The 26,557-nt window shown below is 38.4% G+C and overlaps 1 protein-coding gene across 1 annotated transcript; it reads right to left on the minus strand.

The window, feature by feature from the left end:
• On the minus strand, window positions 1–26,357 carry CLPTM1L (CLPTM1 like). Its single transcript, XM_071455479.1, has 17 exons — window positions 26,093–26,357; window positions 25,100–25,200; window positions 23,576–23,765; window positions 22,671–22,813; window positions 20,677–20,755; window positions 16,773–16,890; window positions 15,295–15,389; window positions 13,644–13,728; window positions 12,205–12,308; window positions 10,788–10,853; window positions 9,721–9,771; window positions 9,020–9,102; window positions 7,183–7,217; window positions 6,837–6,892; window positions 6,710–6,754; window positions 3,505–3,620; window positions 1–2,282 (listed from the first exon to the last, which is right to left on the minus strand). The coding sequence occupies exons 1-17, from the start codon at window positions 26,264–26,266 to the stop codon at window positions 2,204–2,206; spliced, it is 1,620 nt and encodes a 539-aa protein (XP_071311580.1). The 5' UTR covers window positions 26,267–26,357; the 3' UTR covers window positions 1–2,203.
• Window positions 26,358–26,557: the final 200 nt, after the last annotated feature.

Here is a 26,557-nt window from a genome sequence, read left to right on the forward strand (position 1 = left end):
TTTATCCTGTATGCCAAGTCTTTTATTTGGAAATGGAATGCATAAAACAATGACTTGAACAGGAAAGTCTTGCTCATCTTAGACTTAAAATGTTCTAATTTTATATGCTTTATGACTATTGTAGAGAATATCATGAGGTCAGTGTCAAGAAATGCAAGACAGAAGACCAGGAAACTCACAGTATGTAAAGGTGCTAAAGAAATCTTTCTGTGTACAAAAATGAGCCAGGAAACATCAGAAATACCCAAATACAGTATTCTGGACTTTGGGAAGCTACTCTAGAAGAACCAATGACTTGGTTGTTTTGAAATGGCACAAAAAGGGAATGTGCTATATGCATTCTTTACATCAGGAAAACTTTTCACACACATTTATCTTAATGTGAAATATTAGTTTGCTTAACAGTAAAGAGCTCATTCCAAACAAATTCAAAACAGGTACAAGATACAGCAAATGCAGCCCCAGTTTTGCATAGACTTACTTAGGTGTGTTTAATGCTAAAGTCAATAATCTGTAGTTACAATTAACAGCATAAAGAGCCTTTAACATTAACAGGAGATAAATATTCACTTCAAGACTCCTTTCCATTGTCAGCAGTGTGTAAGGAGGATTTCAGTACAGGAAAGGCTGTAGTCTGTAGCAAAACACAATAGTCAGGCAAACTTCTTTATCTTTTTGGACCCAAGTATTTATACATTCAGACTTTTGCAGTACCAGAACTGGATAAAATCCACTTCACCAAGTAGTTACAGACCACAGGAGCTGACCTGTATGGATATTTTCAATTCATGACAAATTGAAGTTAAACAGCCTTGCGCAAACAGCATGCAATTCAATAAACTTAAGTATCATATTGGTTTATTTGTAAACTTACTGACCAAAGCAAAACTAGAATTGGAAACTAGAATTCTGCCTTTTGGATTTTTTAAATTTTTTTTTTTTTTTTTGCTGTTGAAAGGAATGCACTCTGTATTTTCTTTACTGTTACTAAGAAACTTGCTTTTAAAAATCTTTGAAGATTTAAAAAATTTTTCTAACCATTTTTAGAGGTGGTTTCTAGATATAGCTGTGGAGTTTGTATTTTGGTATAACAATTCAACCTGATTATTTTTTACAAATTTGAAAGAAACAGATCAAAATGCCTCCCTTAATGAATTTCATTCCCATGGAATACAGATTTTAAATTGAAATGTATGAATTGTTCTTTACCAGGTTATTTTTTTTCTCTGCATCATGTAGTTTGTTGAACCTGTACTTGAGCAAAATAATTATATTTGAATGATGTGTGTTTCATGTAAAAAATAGGATGGGGCAGGGAGGGAGAGAGGAAAAGACAGAGGAATTATTCCTTTTGAAACATGACAGAATTGGTCTAGTAGGTCACTGTGGTACCAAATGATGAAGAATTTAGGAAGCATTAAGAGATATTCCCAGCATGTAACAATGATTTGCATTACATGAATACCCTCTATGCCAAGAAATCAGGTTTGTCAACAATACAGAAAGATTTCTATGAACTCGCATACATATTAAAAGAAATCATGTTACAGTTTTTTCACACCTTCATTCACTTCAAGAAAACTGAAACCCTCTGTCATATTGTAGGCCAAGAACATGGCAAAATTTGAAGTTTAACAATGCCATCTACCTTATCCTATATTTCCAACAATATATCTTTTTAGCTAGGAATTCACAATTTCTACAATTTCCATTATCTCCATTATCAAATGAGAATGATTTGTAAGTAGAATATAATCCAATATTATACCTTTTATTTTTGACAGCCCCCAGTTTGGCAATAATTCTTGATTCTGCTGTAGCACAGTGTCTTGTTATTTCAGTTTTCATAGCCTAGTGGCACAGGCACCACAGTTTCAGTTCATGAGTTGTCTTAAAAACACAGATTTGGATCTTAATTACAATGGTCAGGATGCTTAGGTTTTCACTGAAGAGAAGCTGAAATGCAGGAAGTTTATATAATGTCATCTGGCAGACCGTAGACCTTGTGAGGACGAAGAAGGTCTTGAAAGAGGAGGGTATCAAAACTAGATTTTGGCAATATAGAAGATGTATTGTCCATGTAGTTCTGTCTTAAGCTTTAAAAATACTCTTATTAATAAGTTTTTCCTTCCTTAAGACCAGGTAATACACAAAACGAGGAAGAGTCCAGGGGTCAGAATTTTCTTCAGTTCTTAGTTATTCTCTATGAGCTTTTTTTTTTTAACTTTTCTTCATAAGATTCTCCATACTCATTTACTCTGCTCTTATCCACAGGATAAAGCCTGGAAGAAAAAACCCAAATCTTTAGTTACATTACAGCCTCCTATCTGAAGGAATTAAGTAGTTCTAGGACGCCTAATTTTAAAACTTAATTTATTTGTCATCATATTCTCTATTCCCATTTGGGGCAAACCCCAACATTTTTAAAGATTTGTACAGACATATCAGCTTTTTCACAATATGACTCAACCAGTTGTCTCATAACAGAACCTCTTAAGAGATGTACTAGCTCCCTTAAAGCTTGGCTGGAGTCTTTCCTCAAGCAATCCAGGACATCTGTCAAACTTGAAACCAGTGCCCAGCCCCTATCAGAAGCTGCTGACCACTTAATTTCTACAAAAATAACAATAATCAAAAATGCTTATTCTTGGAAACAAAAATACACTTTCTGTAACTTCACTATGAACAATATTTCGTAAGTAGTGCATATAGCTTTATTCCCTACCTGATTTTAGTTACTCAAAGAATCTCAAACTCAACAGGTACTCAACTTACAAGAGAACCTGATAACTTGTTTTTGCAAACCAGGTAAACAGAAAGGCAGAGCAGAGCAGTCCCCCATCACACAACACCTTTCACTACTGCCCTGCAGAGCACCTTGGAGAACATGCCTCAGACAGTGAGCATTTGGAGATGTGGCCCTCAGCAAGGGTTAGAAGCCCAAAACTGCTAAGGTGAATACAAGCTTAGAAATTTCTCTCCTTTCCCTAACTTCAGGTATTTATGTCTCACATTTGATTTGCGGGGGGTTTTTTGTTTTGTTTTTGTGGTTTTTATTTTTGTAGGTTTTGGTTGGTTTTTCTTTTGTTTTGGTTTTTTTTTTGGAGGGTGGGAGGATTTGCGACTTCCAAATCCGGTGAAAAGAAGGATGTTGTGGGGAGGGAAAAGGGGTAACTGACAAAAATTCTGAGTACTGTGAGAAGAGGAATCTTTTTACTACTCTGTGTCATGTCCAGGATTATTGTCAGTTATGGGAAAATGGTTTAGTTCCTCTTATTTGTATTGAGATCTCCTTTACAGGGTGCCCTGCTCACCATTCCCTTTCCTAGGCATATACGTAACTAACATTATCCAGCCCATACTATACTAGACATTATTATAGTGTAAAGCTTCTGCTCCAAGTCTATCCCAATCTACAGCTCTTTGTAGCAACAAAAGCAACCCTCTTAATGCAACCATCTATAGCATTGTAAAAACTGTAACAAATATTAAAGGAAGTCATACCATCTTTGGTAGAGATAGACCAGGAACACAACATCATCTCTAAAGCATGCCAGCCTATGAGATGTTGGCATAGTGATGATAAAAGCAAATATATCATCGATAAAGGTGTTGAATGCCTACAGAGAAAAGAAAAGTATACTTCAATTGGCTGTGAAGAAAGGAAGTCATCAGTCATACAAAGTTAGAAGCTTCCTATATTTTTCTGTGGGAACACAGACTTCCTCCATATTTATAACAACACTTAAAAGTTATGCTGCAAAACTAATTAATGCAAACTTTAAAATGCCTTCTTTTAATGAAGACATACTGTCTACTACAGACCAGAAGTTACAAGTAAAAAGGAAGTAGGACTGTTTCAGGTAAGTGAGAGTATTGTCATGGGAGGGGAAAAAACACATACTCAATTTCAGAGAAAACTTCAAAAGGAACTGGAAAAACCCCCAGACTTTGGTTCATCCATTACTCAAATGACAAGATGTACAAAATGTCACTTCACTTTCGTTTTCTGTAGAAATTTGAGTAAAAATTTGTTAATTTATTGCTTTTAAGAAGATTAACTTAATAGCCTTGGAAAGACTTTAAAATATTTTCAGTGCTTTCCTGGAAGTAACCATGTCTTGAATAACGGATGGATAATTTTCTACACCAATTCCAATCAACTAGGTGTACTATAGGTTCTATTTCTGCAGCAATAATGAAAAGTAATTTAACCAAAAGGCAACTCCTCTGGATTTGGCTCTTGGCTACAGGAAGGGTGTACGTATCAACTCTTACAGTGCACCAGCTCTAGTACTCATGTTGCAATAAACTGTTTCAAAAAACAGTTTATTAAAACTCACTGAAAACATCAGGAAACAAACCCAGCAAAGAATATTCACTGTTAGGTTAACAAACTGAGTCAGTAACATGGCTCCTTTCAGTTTAGCAAGCTGTATGCTAATCCATACCATAAGAAGGGTGCAAGTGATGTAAGCACAAAACTCACTCTACAAAATGAACCAATGTTTATATGATGGAAGAAAATACCGGGAGAAAATGGGGGTGTTGGACAGGAGAGAGTTCTCTCTCCAGTTAGAGATTAGTTACAACAGGAGAGCTCTTTCTGTCAGGTCAAAACAAATCCATCAGTCTGAAGTGAATGAGGAATATGGCTGGCATTTCTCAAGCCTGTGCAAATGTTTGTCATGGAACAAAACCAAAAACCTTGGCAAGCTGGAAAAGACAGCCTTTCCAAGTCAACACCCAGGTGAGTGATCCTACAATAACAATGGGAAGAAAAAGCTAAATGCTCCATCCTTCAGGCACACAGGCAGTCTTCACAAGGCACTGCAAGTGAATGCACCAAGGCAGCCCATTTGATAGTGTTTGGAATGGATAATTTTCTTTTGAGATTACCTTACTTGAAGGCACTCTTTATTAACAATGAAACATAAAACCCACAGAAACTGGTAAGTCAGAGTTCAAATTAAGGAAAAAAGACGACAAAGCTCTCTAAAACAATGGTCACAGGTGAACCCTCAGACTCTTCTTTCCACTTGAAGTGAAGAAGAGAGCAAGCAAATGTCTAAATGAAACGTAATTGAAAACAAAAATAGACTTCAATCTCTACACACACAAGCCTTTGTTGTGGATAGCCTATGGCATCTAAACACGAACTATAAATGCTCTGTAAGAAAAGGCAAGGTTGTACTGATTTAAAGGTTATTTGCTTGAATAACCTCCCTCTGTTGTTTATTTAACTGCTGATGTCTCTGCTCAGTTATTTTCTTTGGTGAAGTAAAATTGTGAATTATTTCAGTAATATACCTTTTGCTCCCTCCTCTTAAGAAACACGCTGATTTGCCTAGTATATGCCTGAAATACTGTGTTTATTGTTATTTTTGACTCTATTTCCACATCAAACACTGCTTAGTTGCTATTCTGCTACCAGCTACATTTCAATCTGTTTCCCTAGATGCACCCTGTTTCCTTAAAACAGAAGGCACTAGAAAGTTGGACAATTGCTATAGGCTCCTAGAAATGGAAAAGCCTTTGTAGTCTCTTTAGGCGTGTATGTTTTAGTTCTTTTGTCCCATATCTTCTGTTCAGAATTGGACACCATTTCTTGAGCAGTTTTTAAACACTGCTCCTTTTAAAGTACAGATGTTCTGGATAATTGTAATATATCAGCACAGGAAAAATGAACGCATTTATGAGTGGATGCACAAATAAAAAGGGTACATAGTGATGGCATCAGGGCCTTGATGATCCCAGCACGTCCAGCCAGGGTTTCTCAGGACACAAAGATCAGGAAAACAAAGCACAGTACAAAAACTCTGATGACTGGGATTGGTGGGAAATGATAGTCAAAACACTATCACCTCTTTAGGGGTACAAGAACAAAACTAGCACAGAGTTGCTAATTGAGGGAGAACATAGGGGACGTGAGAACTCAGCAGTGGGTGCCCCTTGTTATCCATATCTGTGCATATGAGAGTTGACTGGGATACTTGGGTCTATCATCTTGGTGTCTGAGTACCATACAAACCACTTGGACATACAAATGGGTGCTTGTGTGTATGCAGCTATCAAAGGGTTAGTGAGCTGATTTGTGCTTTAAATAAGCTCACCTTCCCCTCCAAGTTCTGGTACTGAGCTTGGCTGCAGCACTGCACTGCCTTACCAGGGCAGTCTAGGCAGTGGGGACACCACAGTGCAGCTGCTCTTCCCCCATGGAACAATCCCCCCTCACATTTGCCCAGAAGCTCACAATTACCACCCTGGCACAGAACAGTGTGTACATTACTTCAGCCTCTGGTAGCTCCTGGAACCTGCCAAAATAAGGTCTTTTAGCATTCCTAACTGTTTCTTGGCAACTATTCCTTGCCAGTGATGCATTGACACCTTCTTAAAATAAGGCATTTAACTGAGACTGATACATTTGTCTGCAATACCAACATCTGCACTCATGCAAGACAGCTGACAGTACAAAAAGCAGTATTATCATAAAAACTAGGATGCAAGTTTTAGTTTTCTCATCATATGGAAGTCATTATGAAAAACGAAAATCAACGTGGTTTTATATTTTAAGGACGGTTGCAAACAAGTTTAGTTCTTAAAACAAAAAAAGTACTGCCATCCTTAAGCTATTTATTATTAGGCTTTTTCTTACAGAAAATAATTTTCAAAATGACTGCACACAACTTTAAATTAGAGCTTTACTTACTTTGTATGTGAAAGCCTTCCATGGTAAGTGTGCAACAGATTTCATCTAGAAATAAAAAGTATCAAATTGTAATCAAGTCTGGAAGAAGAGACTAGAAAAGTAGACCTTCATCACTTTCCAATCTTACCTTGTAGTTTACAAATAGTTGGGGCAGCATAAACAGGAATCCAAAAGCATACACTCCTGAAGATGAAATATGGAAAACAAACAAATGCACAGATGTTAATCACACGACTGTACTTCCATTAATTACTAATTTCACTCATTTTTTCCCCCTAAAGAAGGAAGATGCATCTAATTTTTTTGTTCACTTTGGGTTGATTCTTCTCCCTTTTTCAATCACTGTGATAATTTAGTAATAAGTTATTGATCTGTATTACACTGATGCAAAGGACAGCAGTTAATATTCTACTTTTGAGTCCTGGCCTTCATCTGAAAAAATATGTATAGAAAAGAGAACAGAAGGGACTCACCATTGACAAAACTGTTAATCAACCAGGAGTACCAGCTACAAATAAAGACAGTACAGTTACATTTCTCTTCAGCCAAAATTATAACACATCCTATACATCACTGTACACCACATGACTACTCCTGGAAACAGCTGTGTTATAAATTTCTCCATCACAAGAACTAAATACCTCACATCTTCCTTCCCTGGAGGGGCTCCAGAGAAGGCAGTTTAAGCAAATATACTTATCAGTCCATACAAGAAGTTTTGACAGATTTATCAACTGGTTTTATACTTTTACACACCATTTTAAGACATCTATGTTGATAATCAGGTAACTGACATGAGATATGTGCACTGTGTATGTTAATACTGTTCACTGAAACCTGACTGTATTAAGGCCTGCAAAGATAACACTGTGTTCTAAATATTAAAGAGTCACTTAATATGGCACAGTAAGGCCTTAACAAGTACCATTCAGTGCAAACCACAACAGTAGGTATTAAAAAAAAAAAAGTAAATACAAGGAATCTAGATTTTTCCCTCTTTACATCTAATAACCTTCCCAGATGTTCAATGGAGCACAATCCTAACAAAATAATGGTAGGGCTACAGACAATGACAGAATCCCATACTCCTGCTTGCAATTCTGAGAACAGCTAAGAACAGCTAATAACTGTCACACTCTGGTTATGTAATTTAAAATTAAACTTGCACTGCTGTGTTACTGTCACATTAATAGCAACATTACAGTTGTAGCAGCATTTCAGTAATCCACAAGTATTTAAAGAATGAATCAGAAAATGCCTCCAAGATTAAAGGATAATCCACTGCTAAAATTATTTGTTCTGGCACATTTCCTTACTGATTTAACAATGGCAAGAATTCTATTATATGAATTGCCTTCACTTCCTTAAGCTGCAGCTCATAAATACCTGAAATACAGTATTTTGAAATACTAAACAAATTAAAAAATTTTGTCAGAAAAGCAGAATTTTAAAATGTTGCATATTTGTTAGCTGCTTACTAAGACAAGAACCTTTTGAAAAATATGCTTTTCTAATAGCCCAGAAATTGCCCCAGTTTCTAGTATGAGTGTTACAGCTCATTTATGCAGCAACAGCTTAAAATAACATTAGGAAAAACTACTACTGCTTGTTTTCTTCCATCCCATCTGGGTCTAAGGACTATTAAAAAATGTCTACATGTCCTCACCATGCTTGTGTTTGCAGGATTTTCCTACAAAAAAGTCTCATTGCTACACACTTGCTTGCATCTCTCCAACAAAAAATCAACCAGGTATTTTGAGTGAAAGGTGACAAGGGTTTCATTTGTTCATGAAATATTGAGTGTCCAGCTCTTGCTGAAGTATTACTATATGGCAGGAAGTTCATGGCTCTAAAGGAATAAAGAGCCCTTTCTAAAAAATGCTTTTGCTTGCTTGCCATCATAGCTATCATATCTAGGAACAAAGAAGCCTCTTGTTCAAACCAAATGATTTTGTGAAGGTTTTTGCTTCTTTTTGCTATTGGACAGGTTCAAGCACTGAATTCCTTTCATCTCTCCTATCACCAGCTGGCCCTCTGAACGTCAATAGTAGCTTTCTTCCTCCTCTTCTGATTGACATGTATGCAAGCTATTGAATTCTGTGCTAAAGTAATTATCAGGTAACCTGTGAAATACAACAGCCTGTTGCTTACAGAATGTTAAAAAAAATCTATATTCTTCAACTTTAGATAGGACGAGGAAGTTTCTAGTTCCTGGCCTATGCATCAAACTAACAACTGATTTCAATAACCATATAGAAAAAATGGGGAATGTTTCAATTCCTTGTAAGATCCTTTACAAAGTTACAGTACCTTTTGTATTTGACATTCAGCAAGGAGTAAACTGCGCCTCCAATACACAGTGGATAGAGCAAATATGACAAGTATTTCATAGCCTAATGGATAAGAAAAATAGTTTGTTAGTTCACATTCCATATGGACAAATTTTTCATGGCATTAAATAGCCATGAAAAGAAGACAGCCACATAATTTTTTCCTGAAAATATTTTCCTATTCCCCAATGCCTGCTATAATTTCTACTATGCTTCCACTTCTAGTGGTGGTGGTAAAAATTCCAAAGCCCAATTCAGACAAACAATCACCTCAGAGCATTGGCACCAAGAGACAGCGCAAAGATCAGTCTCTACAAGTAGCTTCCTACTTAACACCAATGTTGTCACTTATGCTCAATTCCTTTCAAAAATCAGGAACCATGTGAACTTTCTTTCAGTAAAAATAACAAGTAGAAATAACAGCTTTCAAATTTTTGAGTGTTAATGATTCTCAGAGCAATGCCTCAACCAGCTTCAACAACCAAAAGAACTATTTCACGGTTTCCTTTCATAAATTATCAGAATGTATCTTCACTATCTGATCATCTACACAATGATGATCCACTTGACAACTGTGAAGATGTGGAAAATACACTTGTAGAAAAAAAAGAGCAAAACAAGTCAATCAACAGGTGACATATACAGACTTTGTAGATCACAAGTCATAGGATTCCCTCTTACCTGGGCATCATATTCCTCGGTTTTCTTTTCAGAGTCATTGTATGCACCAAACTGCAACACATATGAAAATCACAATCACATGAGAACATAGGGGAAAGCATTTGCTCTCCAACTCTCTACATTAAGCAGGTAACAAAGCTTTTATAAGTTTCTATATAGGAGAGTCATATATTAGTCCTGTGCAGCCTACTAAATATGGTGTAGGCAAAAAGATTAAATTTTAACCTCATATTTTATACCAAACTTCCAGGACTTCTTTGCTTAGAGAAATGCCATTGAAACAGCAGAATTCACGAAGCAAAACCAAAGTCAAGTAGCTAGAAATTTGTCAGATACAGGAAGCATTTATGAAAAACCATAACCATGAAGAGGTCATGGATTATCATTGTTATGGATTACCTCCACATGTCCAGAAATTCTGCGTGCTTCGACACAGTTCCTCGACATAGGAACAAGCAAAGCCACCAGTCACTCCAGACACAGACTTTAAGCAGCACAAAACCCCAGCACTTCTTGTGCAGAAATACTGAATATTAGACAACTGTTTCTTCTGCCAGCAAGATAAACTTTCAGTGTAGACTGCACTTTGCCACTGCATGTTCTGTAATCTCAGCACTTCATTTTACCCAGAAGAATCATCTAAGAGTGTACTGTCCCCAGAACATGCCATATCTTCTGTTAGTTCCACAATGGAAAAGTTACACTACAGGTTCATGAAAAAGCCAGTTTCTTATTTCAAAACATGATGTCACTTAAGTGTGCCTTTCCAACACAGTGGCAGCACAGCCCACCTATAAAGATTAAGCAGAACTGACAGAAAAGTTCTGAAGTTTCTTGCACCATAAATACATACAAATAGCTGCTTCTTCTAAAGAACTCAAAGAAAGAAACAGGTTTGCAAATGCTCATCCTGCTATTGGACTAAGCCATTCATAGAGAGATGTATATGGGAAACTTTTATAATTAAAAAAAATTCTTCATTTCACTAGAAGTCAAGATGCACGGTAACCTGGAAACAGATGGATGACTCAAGAGTGTAATCATTAACAGAGCAATGTCTACTATACCTGAAATTTGGGTCTCAAACCTTGCCACCTGATTGTCATTTTCAAGGCCTTCTTCACCTTCCAGAGCTGTGATTAGCAAAACCAAAAAATGTACATAAAAGATTATTATACAAAGGAACATCTTATGAGGGATTCCAGATTACTTATTTTAATCACCCACTGCATAAAGCAGTAGCATCCTGACTGCAGCACACACTGCCTGTGTCTACACAAACCAAATGCCATGTAATCTAACAAGTACAATGTTGTGAGCCTGCACTATTAAGTCTCTTTATCAGATGATAATTTAAGTGAAGCAATGTAGTCGTTCCAGGATATCTGAATGGTAGTGCCTAAGTGGGGTTAGCACCAAGATGAACCCCAGGTCAGGCATTTAGAAAATTCCAGTAGTCATTTGCCAAGCAAGTTTTTTTTCTGTGCCTTTGATGAAAGTGCCTCAGAACTCCTAACAGGGATTAAGTTGGCACTTATATAGTCATTACATTTCAGTAGTGAACTACAAGCAAAAATCAGCGAATCTGCTGAATTATTTGGTTACTTACTGTACAGCTGTAACAGCCTGACCCTAATGTAAACCTGAAGTTTCAGTTCACCTGAAAATTTACTCATGTACCCACACTGCTATACAGATTTGACAACTTAGGCAATGCAGGTCCCCAGGAGAGCTGCACTCCCTGAAGCTTTTTGTGGACAAAGTTAATTTGCTTAACTTTAGATACACCAATATTCTCTTCTCACACACCATATATTCCAGGCAAAAAAAAAAAGGGGAATAGTGTAACGACAGTATCACTTACTTGTATCTTTGGTACAAGTAAGAAAATAATTTCTTACAGAATCAATTCAATGTCACTATTAGCACTGCATGAGTAACAGGAGTTAAGTTCAAGTTGTAAAAAAGCTCTTCCTAGAAGACAAATTCCTCTGAGATGTACTGTCACTGAGATTGCTGTCACTTTGAGACAGCTGTGCTACCTGCAACCCACTGACTAGATGCAGACTTTTGGAATCATGCACACAGGCAGCACTCTCCTCCTTTTCCTCCTTCCCCAATCACCTCAGTCCTGGCACTGTCTGTGGGCACACAGCCTGCTCTTTGACAGTGCTTCCATGCAGGCTTGTTGACGATGGTTATACTTGCTTGGCCAGGAGTGAGGCCTATTAGGTGATGTGATAAGTGGAACCTCAGCATCACTGTGTTTGGTTTCTGCAATATCAGCTGGCCCATCCCAGAAAAAACAGATACTTCCAGTTTAGTTATTTGATCAAGGGACACCATCTCCTCTGTCACTGAAAGCCAAGGACACGCAAGCTACACCAGAATTTTCCAGTAACTAGTTCAGCATTATTCTTCTACTATAAACTATGGATGTTGCTGCATATACTGGTATCTGGTGCTACAGCTTTAAGAACTCACCTCAATCACTGCACCAACGCCTGCTGGGATCAGTACCAATAAACTTGTTTGTTCATCCAAAAGGAAAAGAAATATTACCACGGTACTAAAGCACCGCCAAAGCACTAGACAGAAAACATGAAAATGGAAGGCTTATTAATATTTAAATGAACAGCTGAGATGACAGAAGACTGATGGTCTGTTTGGTACAATTCTGTCTTACACAATTTAGGTATGAATTTCTTCTGTGTACATCTTGATATATCTAGTAGTCCTAGAAACAGCCAATGATCTCTAGGCAAATAGGGAACAAGAACATTTTATGCAATCCTTATCACAGGAGATGAACAAAAATTGGAACATTTAATGAAGATTTCTGTACTGAAGCAATTCAGCAATATGTGAGTACAATTAGGAGCTACATTCATTATGCTTGTCTCCTGGAAGCTGAAAGGCTGTGAGATAATATAATGTCAGTATTTGAGACTCATTTATTGTTTGTAAATGTTAAAAGTCTTTTGAATTTGACTTTACTGAGACTCAAATCTGGCAACTGACTCTTATTTTTGAAATTCCATGGACAGTTTTGAATTTTATAAGCACTTTGGCATACACATGCCAAGAGCAGTACAACTGCTTTAAAAAAACAAATGCACTCATAAAAATGATAGATGGATTCTCCACATGATAAAGCATGTTGTTCATCATAAATTAGAATGCCCTTCCCCCCTGGTATTGATGTTCCTTACTTGTTTTAATCTATCTATAAATATGATAGAATTAGGAATAGTCTCAGAGGTCAAGTGACTCCAGGTTTACAATTTTGCTTCATAATCAAGATTGGAAAAAAAGCTATTCATCTGTTTCTAGAAGGCTTGGCAGGATGTCAGATCACTATGTTTCTCTCATCTTTCCTGTACACAAATCAAGTCAACCCTCCCATGCTCTCCCCCTCCCCCCACCCCAGGAGCCTCTATTGCTCCTGTTTACATCAAAGCCCAAATCAAGCAAGAGCATTACAATACAGCACTTTCCACCCACAAATATTTTGGAACCTGTAGTTATCTACAAGGAACACAAGGGACTTGCAGAACAGCATTACTCATGAAAGCACATTCTCTCCACCCACAGAACTTTTTCTGCTCTTCATTCTTTTCTCAAAGTACTTCTCTGTTCCTTCAGCAAGGAAAACATGGTAACTGACTCACTATTAATCTAATTCCCAATTCCAAGACAGTCAAACCTCAGTAGTGACACAAGTGCTTAAATTCAAGTGATACCTGAGCACAGAACTAACAAAGTTAGACCCATCTGTGTAGCCTGTTAGCCATCTCTTTGTACACAAACCATCTCATTTGGCTATCTCTATAAACCTACAAAGTGTTAACTTAGAGCAAGACTGAAAACACACACCATATAATAGACAGCACATAGACAACACTTTGCATTCTAGTCCATACCTGCTTTTGTAGACATCCCAATCATGCTCCTCTTTTTCTTCCAAAAACTGATGTCATTTTTAAATGCAAGGAAATCAAAGAGAAGCTGCAAATAGGCAGAAACATAGTCATTTGCTCATTTGAAACATACACTAATGAGAGACTGAAAATGCTAACAATGCATTCAACATGGTACTAAAAAAACCCCATTTTAGAAGCTTCAGAAACGAAAATTAAGACTCACAAATAAAACCTAAAAAGAAAAGTTGTAGAAGCCCAGGCTCTAAAAGCAATGTAAAATGACAGGATGAATTTCAAACACTACCATTGCAATGCTGCCCAGATTAGTGTCCTGTAAAGCAAGCCAGAGACCCAATACAGGATAATTCATCATTGAGGGTGAAGAACAAGGACCTTGAGGAACCACACACCACAGGGAAAAGCATAGTAAATTAAACTAAAAATGCTTAGTATTGGATTGATAGTCAATTTACATTTGGTTAATATCAAAAGTTTAGAAAAAAAAAATCCTACAATACAGCAAGGCAGGTTTCCTCTGTATTTTGTCACTAAGTTGACCTAAACTTCCAGGACATTTTAGAATTCAATTTATTTGTAGGAAACTTTTTTATTTTCTTCAGTATTTTCATTCAGTATAGTTTTTGGTATTTCCTTTAAGCCTTCAGTGTCTAAAAAAAAAATCAAACACAGATTCCAGAAATTCTTGGGTCAGTAGATTTTAATGAGGAAATTTTCAGTTGTTTTTGTGGGGTTTGTTTGTTTGTGGAAGAGGGTTGTTATTTGGGTTTTTTTTCTGGTTTTTTGGGGGGTTTGGGGTTTTTTATTATTTGGGAAAATGATACACAAGAGAAAGAAGTATCAGAAAAGCTTGTCCTAGTCTACAGATACCTTGCAATCTGATGATCAGAGTGGAAAAATTAAATTACTATGCCATGGAAGTCTAAGGCTTTCCAAACAAGTTAACTGCGTGCAATGTAAGTATAAAGAAACGTAACATTCCAGGCAAGTTCTTATCTCTCCCGGAGTATGGGAACTGTGTTGAGTGTAACTGTAGATTACAAAAACATTCCCAGTGTCTAAAAAAAGTTGTTCATTAAAATCTAGGTTCAGATTTAAGCCAGTGCTAAAAAAGGGACAAACAAAAACAAAAAAAATAATCACGAGCACTCCACACTTTACAGGAACATTTCTGGAAGCAATTTCAGAAAATATCAGCTGATCTAAATTTCTGCGGGGATTAGAAGTCAGAGACTCAAACCCTAATACAGGTGCCCCAGCTATGCTACTGCAGTGAGGAACCTTGTGAGAAGTCAACAAAATTTAAACCAATGTTGACAAGCATATTAATTCTAGGGGCTTTGGTTCAACTACAATTGAAAAAAAGTGATAATGAAGGTAATGTTTTATATTTCAGTCAAGACTGTTAATTTCTGTATAATTATCTCAAATGTCTGCCTTATTTAAGGTTTTTATATTAACTCTGTATTGGAAATAAAGCTGACTTTTGTACCAGATAATGCTTCCACTGCTCTACTGAAATTACTATTTTCAAGAATAATTCTTAATAAATGGAACACCTGAAAGTCAGACACACCTCCCCCATTTTTTTTCCCCCCATATTATGTACTGCCTAAAAACTAAAACCACTTACATGGAACGCTGCTACGAAGAATGTCAAAGCCAGAAAGTACAAGTTAGTATCAACAAAAATTCCTTTTACTTCATCTGCATCCTTTTCTGAAAACCCTACAAAAAAGAACAAGTCATTGTGCAAGAAGTACCTGACAGTTCATTGCTGTTATGCTCAAGTCCAGCGTGAAAGGAATCTAATGTCACCTGCACAAGTTTTGTTAAGGAATCATAAATCCAAAACATGATGGAAGCTTTATAGGTAAAATCCTAATCTACCTATATTTTGACAAGTTATTTGTCTTGCCCAAGCCCAAACCCCACCAGTTACAAGCCTTTGACTTATGTAATTACAATGTGTTTTGTAATGTGCCTTTAACATGTTGTGTAATTACAACCTAAGCTGACCACCTGACAGACAAATGGGAAGACACATTAAATCATTTTGGCTGAGCAAGAAGTAAAAAAAAATGTTTTACAAATCGACCTCTGAACTTTAGTTTGATACAGGAAGAGTGAGCTTCACATCAAAAGCTGAAAAATAAGAAAAGGACTACACAGCAACAGACAACGAAAGTCAGTGAGAAACATGGCTATAGATGCAACATTATGATCGAAGTCCACAGTTCTCAGAAAATACACAATGTTGCATTTATGGCAATGGTGCTTGAGTGCAGCATCAACTTACTTTGCCACCACAGCAAGTACATGGCCATTCACAAGTGATTTTGGAGTTTTTCTACTAATCTGACTGCTCCAGAAATTACTCCAATAAGAAAATTTGTTTCACTATCTACATATGTAGGGGGAACAAGCAGCACCTTACACAGGCCTTTTTTCCAGGCACAGGAGGTACACTTGGGATGAGAGGTCTTGATATCTGTGTCTATCACACAACAACCAAGGCATGGAATATGAAAACTTCAATTCTGAGGAGGCTCACAAAAAATTATGAAGAGGTGATGGTGGACAAATGCCCTCCACAAACTCTGAGCAAGCAATTACTTGACTCTTTCACAACAGTTATGTTTAGCAGACATAACTGTCTTTAATTTAGATATAACTGAACTAAGGAGAAGCAGTTGGATTTTACTTAGTATGGCCTGCCTGTGTTTCTCTGCAGATATATGGCTACAGTGAGCAGCTGTGAATACCTTATATCAAAGCCTATGTACCACTGATCCAACTTTTCTGTTCCAGGATGATAGGGATAACCCATGGTGAAAATGCTCTTCTTGACTATGTCCTCCAATGCTTTTACAGAGTACTATCCAAATAAAATTAATTTTAAAAATGGTTAATTCACCTCTGTATTCTTGTTCCCTATCACATGTCAACATATATTTTTATCTTTAACTTAAGGTGAATCAACACAAGGTTTGTAGCATTAAATCTCTTCACCAGCTATCAAAAAAAAAAATATCATCTATGTACATAAAAGAAACAAATTAAGGGGTTAGTTGTGGTTTCTTAGCCTAAAGTCATTAAAGGTAAGCATACCAAATTGCTGGAGGGAGTACACAGCATCCTGCATATGGATCCAAAATCGGAGTTTTCCAAGAGATATTTTGTCATATGACACTGTAAGAGGTAGCTCTGTTGTTGAACGATTTATAACCTGCATTTCAAAAAGAATGTTTCATCTTTAACAGCAGAAAAATGGTAACAATTATTCCCATTAATATTTTTTTAAAATCAAGAAAGTGATTGTATCACACTATAATTTAATCACACAATTTTATGAACTCAGTTTGTCATTAAAAGGGAATAAGATCTTGGACTTCTATATCATGCTTGAAGACTTTGTGTTTTTTCCAGGAAATGTTAAATTAGCAGTTTGTTCTGTTCAAGTTCCTATAGCAACCTCACTGTTCCTGTATACAAATGCCTCTGAGATGGCAGCATAAAGTGGGAAACATGTGCTTAAGATAACTCTTTTGACAGTTCTTCTCTGAATGTACATGCTAAGATTACCTAAACTAGAATATTATACAAAAACCCCAAAAAACCCAACAAAAATTGTATCCCAAAGGCCACAGTCAGAAATTTACTTCATTGAAGCTGATTTTGAGAGAAATTGAAAGGGTGGGGAAGAAAGATGATGCCACTAGCTCAGACTAATGAAAACACCACAGCTAAAGCTAAGTAAGATAACTTTGGGATCTGGAGTGTCACAAAAATTTTCTTTCTGCACCCCAAAAATCAAATCTCTGCTAATCCTACTGTATCATCTACATGTTACTTAAGCTGAAAAAACAAAAGTCTTAAATTGCCTCAGCTCCTTCTGCATGACAGCTATCCTTGCCCACCTCTCAAAAAGGTTTAAAAAAAACCACAAAAAGCCCCTTGTCCTCTAAGATGTTAGAATACTCAGCAGCTATCTCAGCTATCTCAGAACATGTTCAGGCAGTCTGTTTTACATTTCCAAGGATAGCCCAGGATGACAGATTGGCAGGCACTCTTTGCAAGAGTTCAAGATCAGCTGCTCCAGGCTCCTAATTACTCCCAGTCATAATTCCCATCTCAAACCTGCTACTCTACTCTGCATCTGTTTCTACAGTAATTAGTTAGCTGACACCTGACTGAGGTGAATGGGCTTCTGATTCTTGTGACACAGAACATGGCTTTAGGCTCCCCACCTATCATTTAGATGTTAACTGCGGGCTACATTCATTCTCCCATTCACTCTTTCCTCCAGTGAGTACAAACAAATCTCAACTTCACCACCCTCACAAGACTCTGTAAGCTTTTCAGACAGGGACAGATCATGCAGGCACATGAAGGACAGGAAGGGAAGCTGAGAAAGTTTTATGAATACAGCAGAGAGAAAAGCTTGAGAAACTAGAACAGTGTCAGGGATCTCTGAACTGAATGAAACAAAAAATCAAGTGTGGTTACAGCTGACTGTAGAGAACGCTGGCAAGATTCTACAGCCATTTTCCAAAAGCCATATGAACATCTTTCACACCGCTTCTCTTTTTCAAAGGATTCCTGTAATTCAGTTAGTCTAATTTCAATTTCTCAGTCTATCAAAGACAGTGTTAACATTTACAGCAGAAAGGGAAAAGAAATTTTATCTGTGGAGGATGGACAAGAAACAAAAATTTTGCAAATGCCTGGGTAAGCAGCATGTGGCAAATGCACTCTGCACAGACAAAGAATTACTATGGAGGAATTAGGGGGACTGTAGGGAGGAAATTGGATTGCAACAGAAGACAGAGATGGGAATTGTCCAACCCCAAAAGCAAACTAAAATAAAGGTAAGATTAGAAGAATGAATTCTTTCTTAACAAACAACTTAAAACCCACAAGTGGTGCCTCACAACCTCAATGTGAGTGTGATGGTTGTTAAGCCTTTGAAAGCTAGGAATGACCAAATTCCTGCAATACACCTACTGTTGCAGTATGGCATCAGAGCATCATTACTTCTAGCACTCTACTTAATCAATACTACAAAACAGTGTGCAAACACTGCAATTAAGTTCAGTGGTATGAATTTTAAAATTATCTCTTTAATAAATTCTGTGCAATCCCAAACCCACAGCATTCAAGCACGTTAAGAACATGAGGAACACATAATCTCTAGACTGCAGTACTCACCACAGAAGACCTACATCTTGATGAAAATGAGAGTCAGTTAACAATCTACACAGCCCAGCACAAGCAGGAAAAACACATCTTCAGCTCCACGATTTTAGGTCAGGAATAGAAAACAGATACTGTCTGTGCCCCTATTTACACTCAAATATTAACCTGGCTCCACAAAAGCTGTACCACCTTCTCTCCTTATTCATGCCTGCTCTTCACTTACCACTTATTCTCCTACAGAATGTTTACTACAAGACCACTCTTTCTGCACGGCTTGAGAGCACTTTGGCCAATCACTACTGAGACATCACACAAGCCAGTGCTGACAGGGAAGTTGCAGGTTTTAGTGGAATAGTCTTTGCAGCACTTCCCAGGATCTTTAATGACTTTCTAAGGCAGTGAGTTACAACAATATTAACTGTGACATGCATGACAACTGCAGGAATGTCATTAGTAACATGGGAATGCTGAATTTATTTGTAAACAGGATACATGACTTGACCAGTTAAAAGTTCACATGGATGTACTGAACTGGACAAGCTGTGATAAAACTTTAAACAAAGGACAATGATCACTAATACAGACATTACAAATACATATCTAAAAAAATACTGGACAAAACAATCTGCTGTCAAGACTTGTAACAAATGTTCAGGAGTTTATTTTGCTGTACAAATCTGGGGTGGAAGGGACACAAAATTCTAAAGATTCTCTTGAACACTAAGTAACAAAACCCTTTCTCTGAGCTAAAGTAATGAATTGGAGAGACAATTTTAAAGGTTTATGGGAAGTTTACATCTACAAAGGCTTTCAACTAGAAGGTGCATAATTCAGATGTGCTCATTTAACAGTTTTGAGGCATTCCCCAAGACTGCTGTTCTCAGTAACTCCAAGTACCAAATTCCAGTCAAGGCAACTGAAAAGAACTGCAAGGGTTAACTAAGAGCTGCTAAGATCAACATGATTTAGCTACATGGGACTGCCATGTGTAACCTGTAGCAAAGGAACTGTATGATTTCCTACATGATAAGAGTTGGGCAAAAACCAAATACAGAAAATTCTTTTTTTTTTTTTACTGCTGGAGTGACTGAATACTAAAGCAGGTTGCCCATACAGGCTGTGGCCTCTCCATCCTTGGATATAGCCAAACCTCAACTGGAAAAGGTCTTGAAAAACTCACTCCACGTGATCCTACTCTAAGAAGAGGCACTGGACTAGCAATCTCCAGAAATCTCATCCAACTTTTACTTAAGTTTCAAAGTACTGATTTATTTAAGTGCACAAAATCATTAGATGTATTGTGACACCAAACTTTCAGGTGCTCAGGTTAGTCTAACATGATAGACAGCAGCACCAAGAAATTTACTCACATCTTAATTTTGAGGAGATAAGAGAATAGCTACTGACTTATCTCAAGTGTAGCTCCACTATCAGCTGTGGATATTGTCAATTTGCCTAGAAGGTATGAGAATCTACTATTAGGGAGTCAAACTACTGAAGAAACTGGTCCTGCCACTACTGCTGCTACAGGGATGTCCTCCATATCCACCCAAAAGGCAAAAGCAATGGAATCCAAACATCTTTGGTGGAATAGAAGACAGTGACTGACAGATACTCCTGCCAGAGAGAAGTCTCAAAACCCAGATCCAGCTTCTGCAATTACCACATTAGGTCACATTAGGTTAAATGGTCATTGAGTCCTTTTGTGCATTTATACTTCTTCATTACAACAAACAACCTATGAGAAAATCTTAAAACAACATTGAAGATTACTGTTAAAACTGTTAAATGTAATTAAAGGTATTCTATTACTCACCATCAAATCTTTCACTCTGTTGCTTAGCTGATCAATAAATAATATTGGAAGGTAATGCACTGTCTTCCCCAACTGAACCCTAGGATGTTTAAACATGGATTTTATAACTGTAGTGATCTAAAAAGAAAACTACTTTTATTCAAATTAGCACTCATTCATCACTTTCAAATCTACCCATGTAGAAATATCCCACCATCTTTTCAAGCAGATTTTCCTTTAACACACAGCAAGAAATTAGCCACTAGTCCAGAATCAATTTTTCATTGAAAGATACAGGTATTGAAAAATTTTGTTTGTTTTCACTCTTCTGTAGAAAGACAGAATAAGCAAATAAAAATACAAGTTAAATCGGTTGTGATGATGCTGAAGCTTTTGAATGACCAAGGGAAATTTAAAAGTCTGTGGAAGAGAAACATGCTGAAGTTTACTGCCATATATTTGTGTCCTTTGTTTCAAATATCCCCCTCCTACTGCGACCATGACACCCCCCCACCATCTCCCCCACTCACTGGTGCCTGGCACAACATCAGTCTCATGCTCTTGCCCATATGGGACCATGAATGTGATGCTGGCTGATGCACAAATGAGAAGGTCAGATACTACTGCAGGGACTGTACAAGGAGCAGAAATCTTCTCTGCCATCTACAGAAACTCTCATTTGGATTGCTATACCACCTCATCAACCTGCATGAATCCAATAATCACTTCCTAGCCTTCAAGCCCTCTATCAAATTGGTTACTGTAAAGTTATTTAGTAAATTATGACCTACATGCAGTTGCTATGTCAGCATCTTGGAAAATTATTTAGTCCAATACACTAACAGAGACAAATTCTTCAAGTCTTCACTAGAAAGGCAGTTAGGTATCTACACTGTGATGTTCTTGGTAAAAATCTATGGAGTAGCATCATGGAGATTCTTAAAGCCTGAAAGTTGAACTTGAGCTGTTGACAAAAGAAAAGAGTCTCCATGCATGCTAAGAGACTGCACACTAAATGCACAATGTGCAACAGTAACACAGAAAAGGACTAAATTGAGGCTCAGAAACAGTGCTTGGTTATTTAACTGAAGTGATTTGATTTCTATGTAGTAACTATGATTAAAGCTATCGTTACTGAAATTGCAGCTGGTTATTTCATATCAAAACTCTTTTCCTGTATAATGCCATAATTAAACATCACTGATGCAAATCAACCAGAAAAAACTACCTCATCCATCAACCCCAGTCCAACAACCCCTTCTTGTTATGGTTCTACCTATTCTGGCTGGAAAGCTATCCCAGAACCCTGGGGTCTGCTGGTTAACCAACTACTTCTGGATTTAAGAGGGTCTTGGTAGAGAAAGGCATCAACATACAGCAGCACAAGCCTGTAGAGCATTACTTATATGCTTGATACTGGAAGTGACTGAAGCAAGCTGTGAGCAGAAGCTACTGCCTGCACCTAGAGGCCTAAAAACCCAGCCCTGTTTGTTAGAATTTTCTTCAGGAAAATGACATAACATAGGAACACACACTGTCCAAGTAAAATAAAACGAATCATAAAGGGAGAAAAAAAGATTTCCTAGGAGATCAGCTGTACCACTTCAGCACTTCCAGTTTGTGCAAGTAACTTGCAGGTGAAGGAAAACTGGAAAGGGTCATGGGATGGCAATTGCTCTGAAGGCCAGAAGGACAACAAATAGGTTTGAGGTCTGCTATAGCATTTTACCTGTGTCTTTGTAGTCCTGCTTTGCCTTACTATAGTAACCCCACACAGAAAAAGTATTGTAAACTCTGAGCTGTCCAGGAACCAGGTATGTGCAGTAAGGCTTTCTAGTACATAGTATCTTAGCAGCAATTTGTCACTACCAAAATGCAAGCATTAAGAGCATCTGCCCTTGTCTCTAGGTGCCAATTTAAACATAAAGTACTACAGAAGGTCAAGGAAGATTTTTGAAGAAATGTGACATAAGTTTATAAATACCATATCTGACAAAATTAAGTCATCAACTTACATTTTCATGTAGCGGTGAACATCAGCAGGGAGCGATGATCCATCAAACACAAAATCTTCCACCATGACATTTAAGGTTAGTCTTGATCTCCAGTGAGAGACTGGTTCATCCAGGGCATTGGGCTGCTTTTCTGCTTCAATTTGCTTAAAAAAAAGAATAAAAATGCATACTGCTAACCAACACAATTTTGAACAAGCTAATAATCTAACTCACAGAATCCAGAGGGTCATTAACTATATCATAAACCAGAAGCCTGCTAAGAAACAATTTACCTTAATTTTGACAAGATCAAGTCTTTTGCTCAAATACAACAGAATGGATTTTAAAGGCCCACCACAATCTGACACTGAAAAACTTCAGTGTCCATTCACAGCCTTGTTCATCAAGAAGGAATATTCATCTAATTAACCTTCATACCTTAGGATTGTGGATACTAGTGAGAAGAAATCACTTTGAAATCAGGAGGAAACAGTAATCAGATGTTACTTCAAAACAGTCAAAAGGATGATCAACCAAACATTATCTGTTTGTCTTCATATCTTATTCTACTATTTTACAACAGCAAAGCATATTATTTCAAATGAATTCAATTCACTATAGAAAGCAGCACCATGCTGCTACAGAGCAATACAGTGTTTCTACCAAAAGCAATGAATCCTTGAAGTGATTACTGTTAACCAGGATAGTATTTAAATAACTAGCCAGCATTTTAAAGAGCTCTGCATCTGCTCTGCTGAGTGGTCTGCTATTAGCAAGATAATTAAGAAGAGGATTTTGATTTTTTTTTTCTGTTTTATCATCCTTAGTTTAATGATGCAAGCACAGCAGATACTAACACCAGAAATGTCTATAAAATAAATTCCTTATTTTGCAGATGCTCTTCCATAGATGGGACACACACCTACCTGTGTGGCTGATTCACCAGTGAGCAAATTAATCTCTTCTGGTTTGGGGATCATGTACGTGGTCAGAGGGCTTACTATATGCACCTGCTTACCATCCTGCCAAGGCAAAATGCCAGCATGGTGAAGAAATACAAATGCATATAATGTGCCATTATTTCGGGTTTTCTTTGGTACAGAGACATTCACTGTCCTAAAATACAAAATAAATATATTATGAGATGACATAGCACATGCTGAAATATTTCACTATTACTAGACACAATTACTTCTGGCTAACATGTTCCATAGCTGGATGGGGTAATTTTTTATACAATATATCACAATATACGCATTTCCAAAGATTTACTATTATATTAAGATAGTTTAACCTTTGTCCACTCCCAACTTTATTGCCCTAGATAACATAGGACTGCATCAATTCTTTTGTTGCTTTCCTCTACTGATAGGTCACAGGGCCAAAATTATGACAGCACTTGCAAAAAACCAGCCTTCGTGTGCTGAAGATGCATCACAGATCGTATACACGATACAAAGTTTAAAAAGAAAATCACAAAGTTTTGCCACGCACTTTGCATTAATAAAGTAACTTCTCAGCTAAGGCATGCCAAGCAGAGAACTCTAAACTGGAGCCCCAAACCATGAAGTCACTCCCCTTGTATTAGCCAAGAAATCATCCTACTTGCACCCTTGCATAATGCCTCCTCTATTCCTGTAGAGGAATACACCTTATTCTGCTCTGAATACTTTCAATAGCTTAGCAGACCCTGTCAGTAAAACAATTCTTATAAGGTCTGTCAGAGAAGAAGTTCAATATGACCTAAACTCTAACCAACAAGTTTTTTAGTCACAGAAAATGAAGAGAGTGAAATAATCTTGGAGACTATGATAAGAGAGTCAAGAATGGGGCAATTATTTTAAACAAACAAAACAAAAGTGAGACAGCAAATCTGAAGACAAAACAAGTAGTTCCAGTAATTTTTATTGTTCAGAGGCATATGCAGAGTGTAGTGTTCTATTAAAAAATTTCTATAAGGGCACAGTCTTGGCACCAATATTGCTTCAGAAGATCCCCAAACCCTAGACTATCAGAAAATAAGGTTTTCTCATGTGATTTTTAGCAGACAAATAGTTATGGAAGAGCATGTTGCTAAAATACATGAAAGGAGAATGTGGCTTGACATCTAAGTCCTGTTCCAGGACTGAAGCCACAGCAATTAAGGACAAAACAAAACGTGTAGCCACTGTCCTACCTAGGCGATTAGAGGCAAGTCTCAAGCACTTCTAGGTACATTTGTCTTTAGATTTTCTCAATGGAAAGTAAATTTTACTATTATGAGCAAGGCACACTTCTGCAAAACATTTGCCTATATGGCTGAGAACAGCACGCTGATCCAAGCTAACCAATAGTGAAATCTACCTTGGCTTCATGCACACTTCCATCCATGTAACTCCTAGGTAGGATGCACACTTCAGAATTCAACAAAGAACTCTGATACCTTGGATACTACTAGACCAGATCCTTACCTTTCAAATTTGGACTCAATATCAAAATCCTCCACATTCAAAACGAGATCTATATTACTCTCTGCACCAATGCTTGACCGGGTGGTAGTGTACACGCTTAACTGAAAGCAAAACACAGCACAGAGAAATTAAGAGTATGGAAATAAATTAATGCATATCTACGTTCAGAGTACAGGTCTGTCTTTGAGCTTCACTAATTCGCCCAGTTGCAGGAAGGCTGTATACATAGGGAAAGAAAATAGTGTTAAAAAAAAAAGCCTTTCAGCTCCTTTTGGGGACAGAAACAACAGCCAGCCACTAAATACATTTTAATGGGATGACCTGTTCTGGAAGTTGAAGGAAGTGAAGCCATTTCAGAGAACCAGAGATCCTGTCAATAAAGGAAAGGGTCTCTGTCAGGGCTGGAAAGGACTTCTGGAGATCACCTTGTCCAATGCCCCTGGAAAGGCAGGGTGACCTAGAGCAGGTAACACAGGAACACATTTAGATGGGTTTGGAATGTCCCCAGACAGGGAGATTCCACCTTCTCCCCAGGCAGCCTGTTCCAGTGCTTTGCAACCCTCAACATAATGAAGTTCTTCCTCACACTGAAGTGGGAGTTCTTGTGTTTTGGTTTATGGCCATTACTCCTCATCCTGTCGCCAGGCACCACTTAGAAGCCTGGCACCAGCCCCTTGGCACCCATCCTCTCACATATTTATATGAATTAATGAAGACTTCTATCAACTAAACAGGCCCAGCATTTCTTCCGCAACGCTGCTCTAACCAGTACGTGTGTGACAGCAGATATACGAAATCAATACAACACACGAAGCCAAGCCCCACCCGCGCACCAGCCAAGGGAACTCTCCGCAAGGCCCAGCACTGCCGAGAGGGCCCGGAGGGAGCAGGGACAGGGGGAAGCGGGGTCAGAGGGCACGGACAGGGACAGAGGGCAGGGGCGGTGCCTCGGGTGGCGCGCCGAGGGCCTCGGGCGGTGCCCACCCCGCTCACCTGAAGCTTGGGCCTCCGAGCCAAGTAGGGCCACACGCATCCCCCGGCCGCGCCGTCCGCCGCCGCCGGGCAGGGCCGCGTGTAGACGATGCCGTACATGACCCAGCAGGTGTGCGCCACGTACACGGCGAACACGCCCACCACCAGGCTGGTGAAGGAGCTGCGGCTCAGCATGGTGACAGTGCCGATGGCGATGGCGGCGGCCGCGGCCGCCCCCGCCCCCCGCCGCAGCCCCGCTCGGGATCCGCCGCCGCCGCCGCTCGCGCATCCCCCACGCGCCGCCCACCGCGCCCCGCCTCGCCGGCCCCGCCCCGCCCCGCCGGCCCGTCCGTCACTTCCGGCGGCCGCGGGAGGCACCGCCCCCTCCTCCCAACCCCGGCCGGCCGCGGCCGCCAGCACCGGGAGCCGCTAGGGGGCGCTGTGTGCCGGGCCCGCCGCCGGGAGCGCTCCGGGATTGCAGCGGAG

This window comes from Agelaius tricolor, unplaced genomic scaffold (assembly GCF_023055355.1).
Source record: "Agelaius tricolor isolate 1412-34295 unplaced genomic scaffold, bAgeTri1.0.p SCAF_2, whole genome shotgun sequence".
Lineage (NCBI taxonomy): Eukaryota > Metazoa > Chordata > Aves > Passeriformes > Icteridae > Agelaius > Agelaius tricolor.

What these genes read in the sequence shown, in the direction of transcription:
- CLPTM1L (XM_071455479.1), bottom strand. Translation starts at nt 26,266, where the DNA reads ATGCTGAGCCGCAGCTCCTTCACCAGCCTGGTGGTGGGCGTGTTCGCC. An exon ending in CTGGTGAATCAGCCACACAG is followed by an intron (nt 22,814 to 23,575) that starts GTAGGTGTGTGT and finishes CTTTTTTTTAAG; the next exon opens with CAAATTGAAGCAGAAAAGCA. An exon ending in GCGTTGGTGCAGTGATTGAG is followed by an intron (nt 10,854 to 12,204) that starts GTGAGTTCTTAA and finishes TGCTAATCACAG; the next exon opens with CTCTGGAAGGTGAAGAAGGC.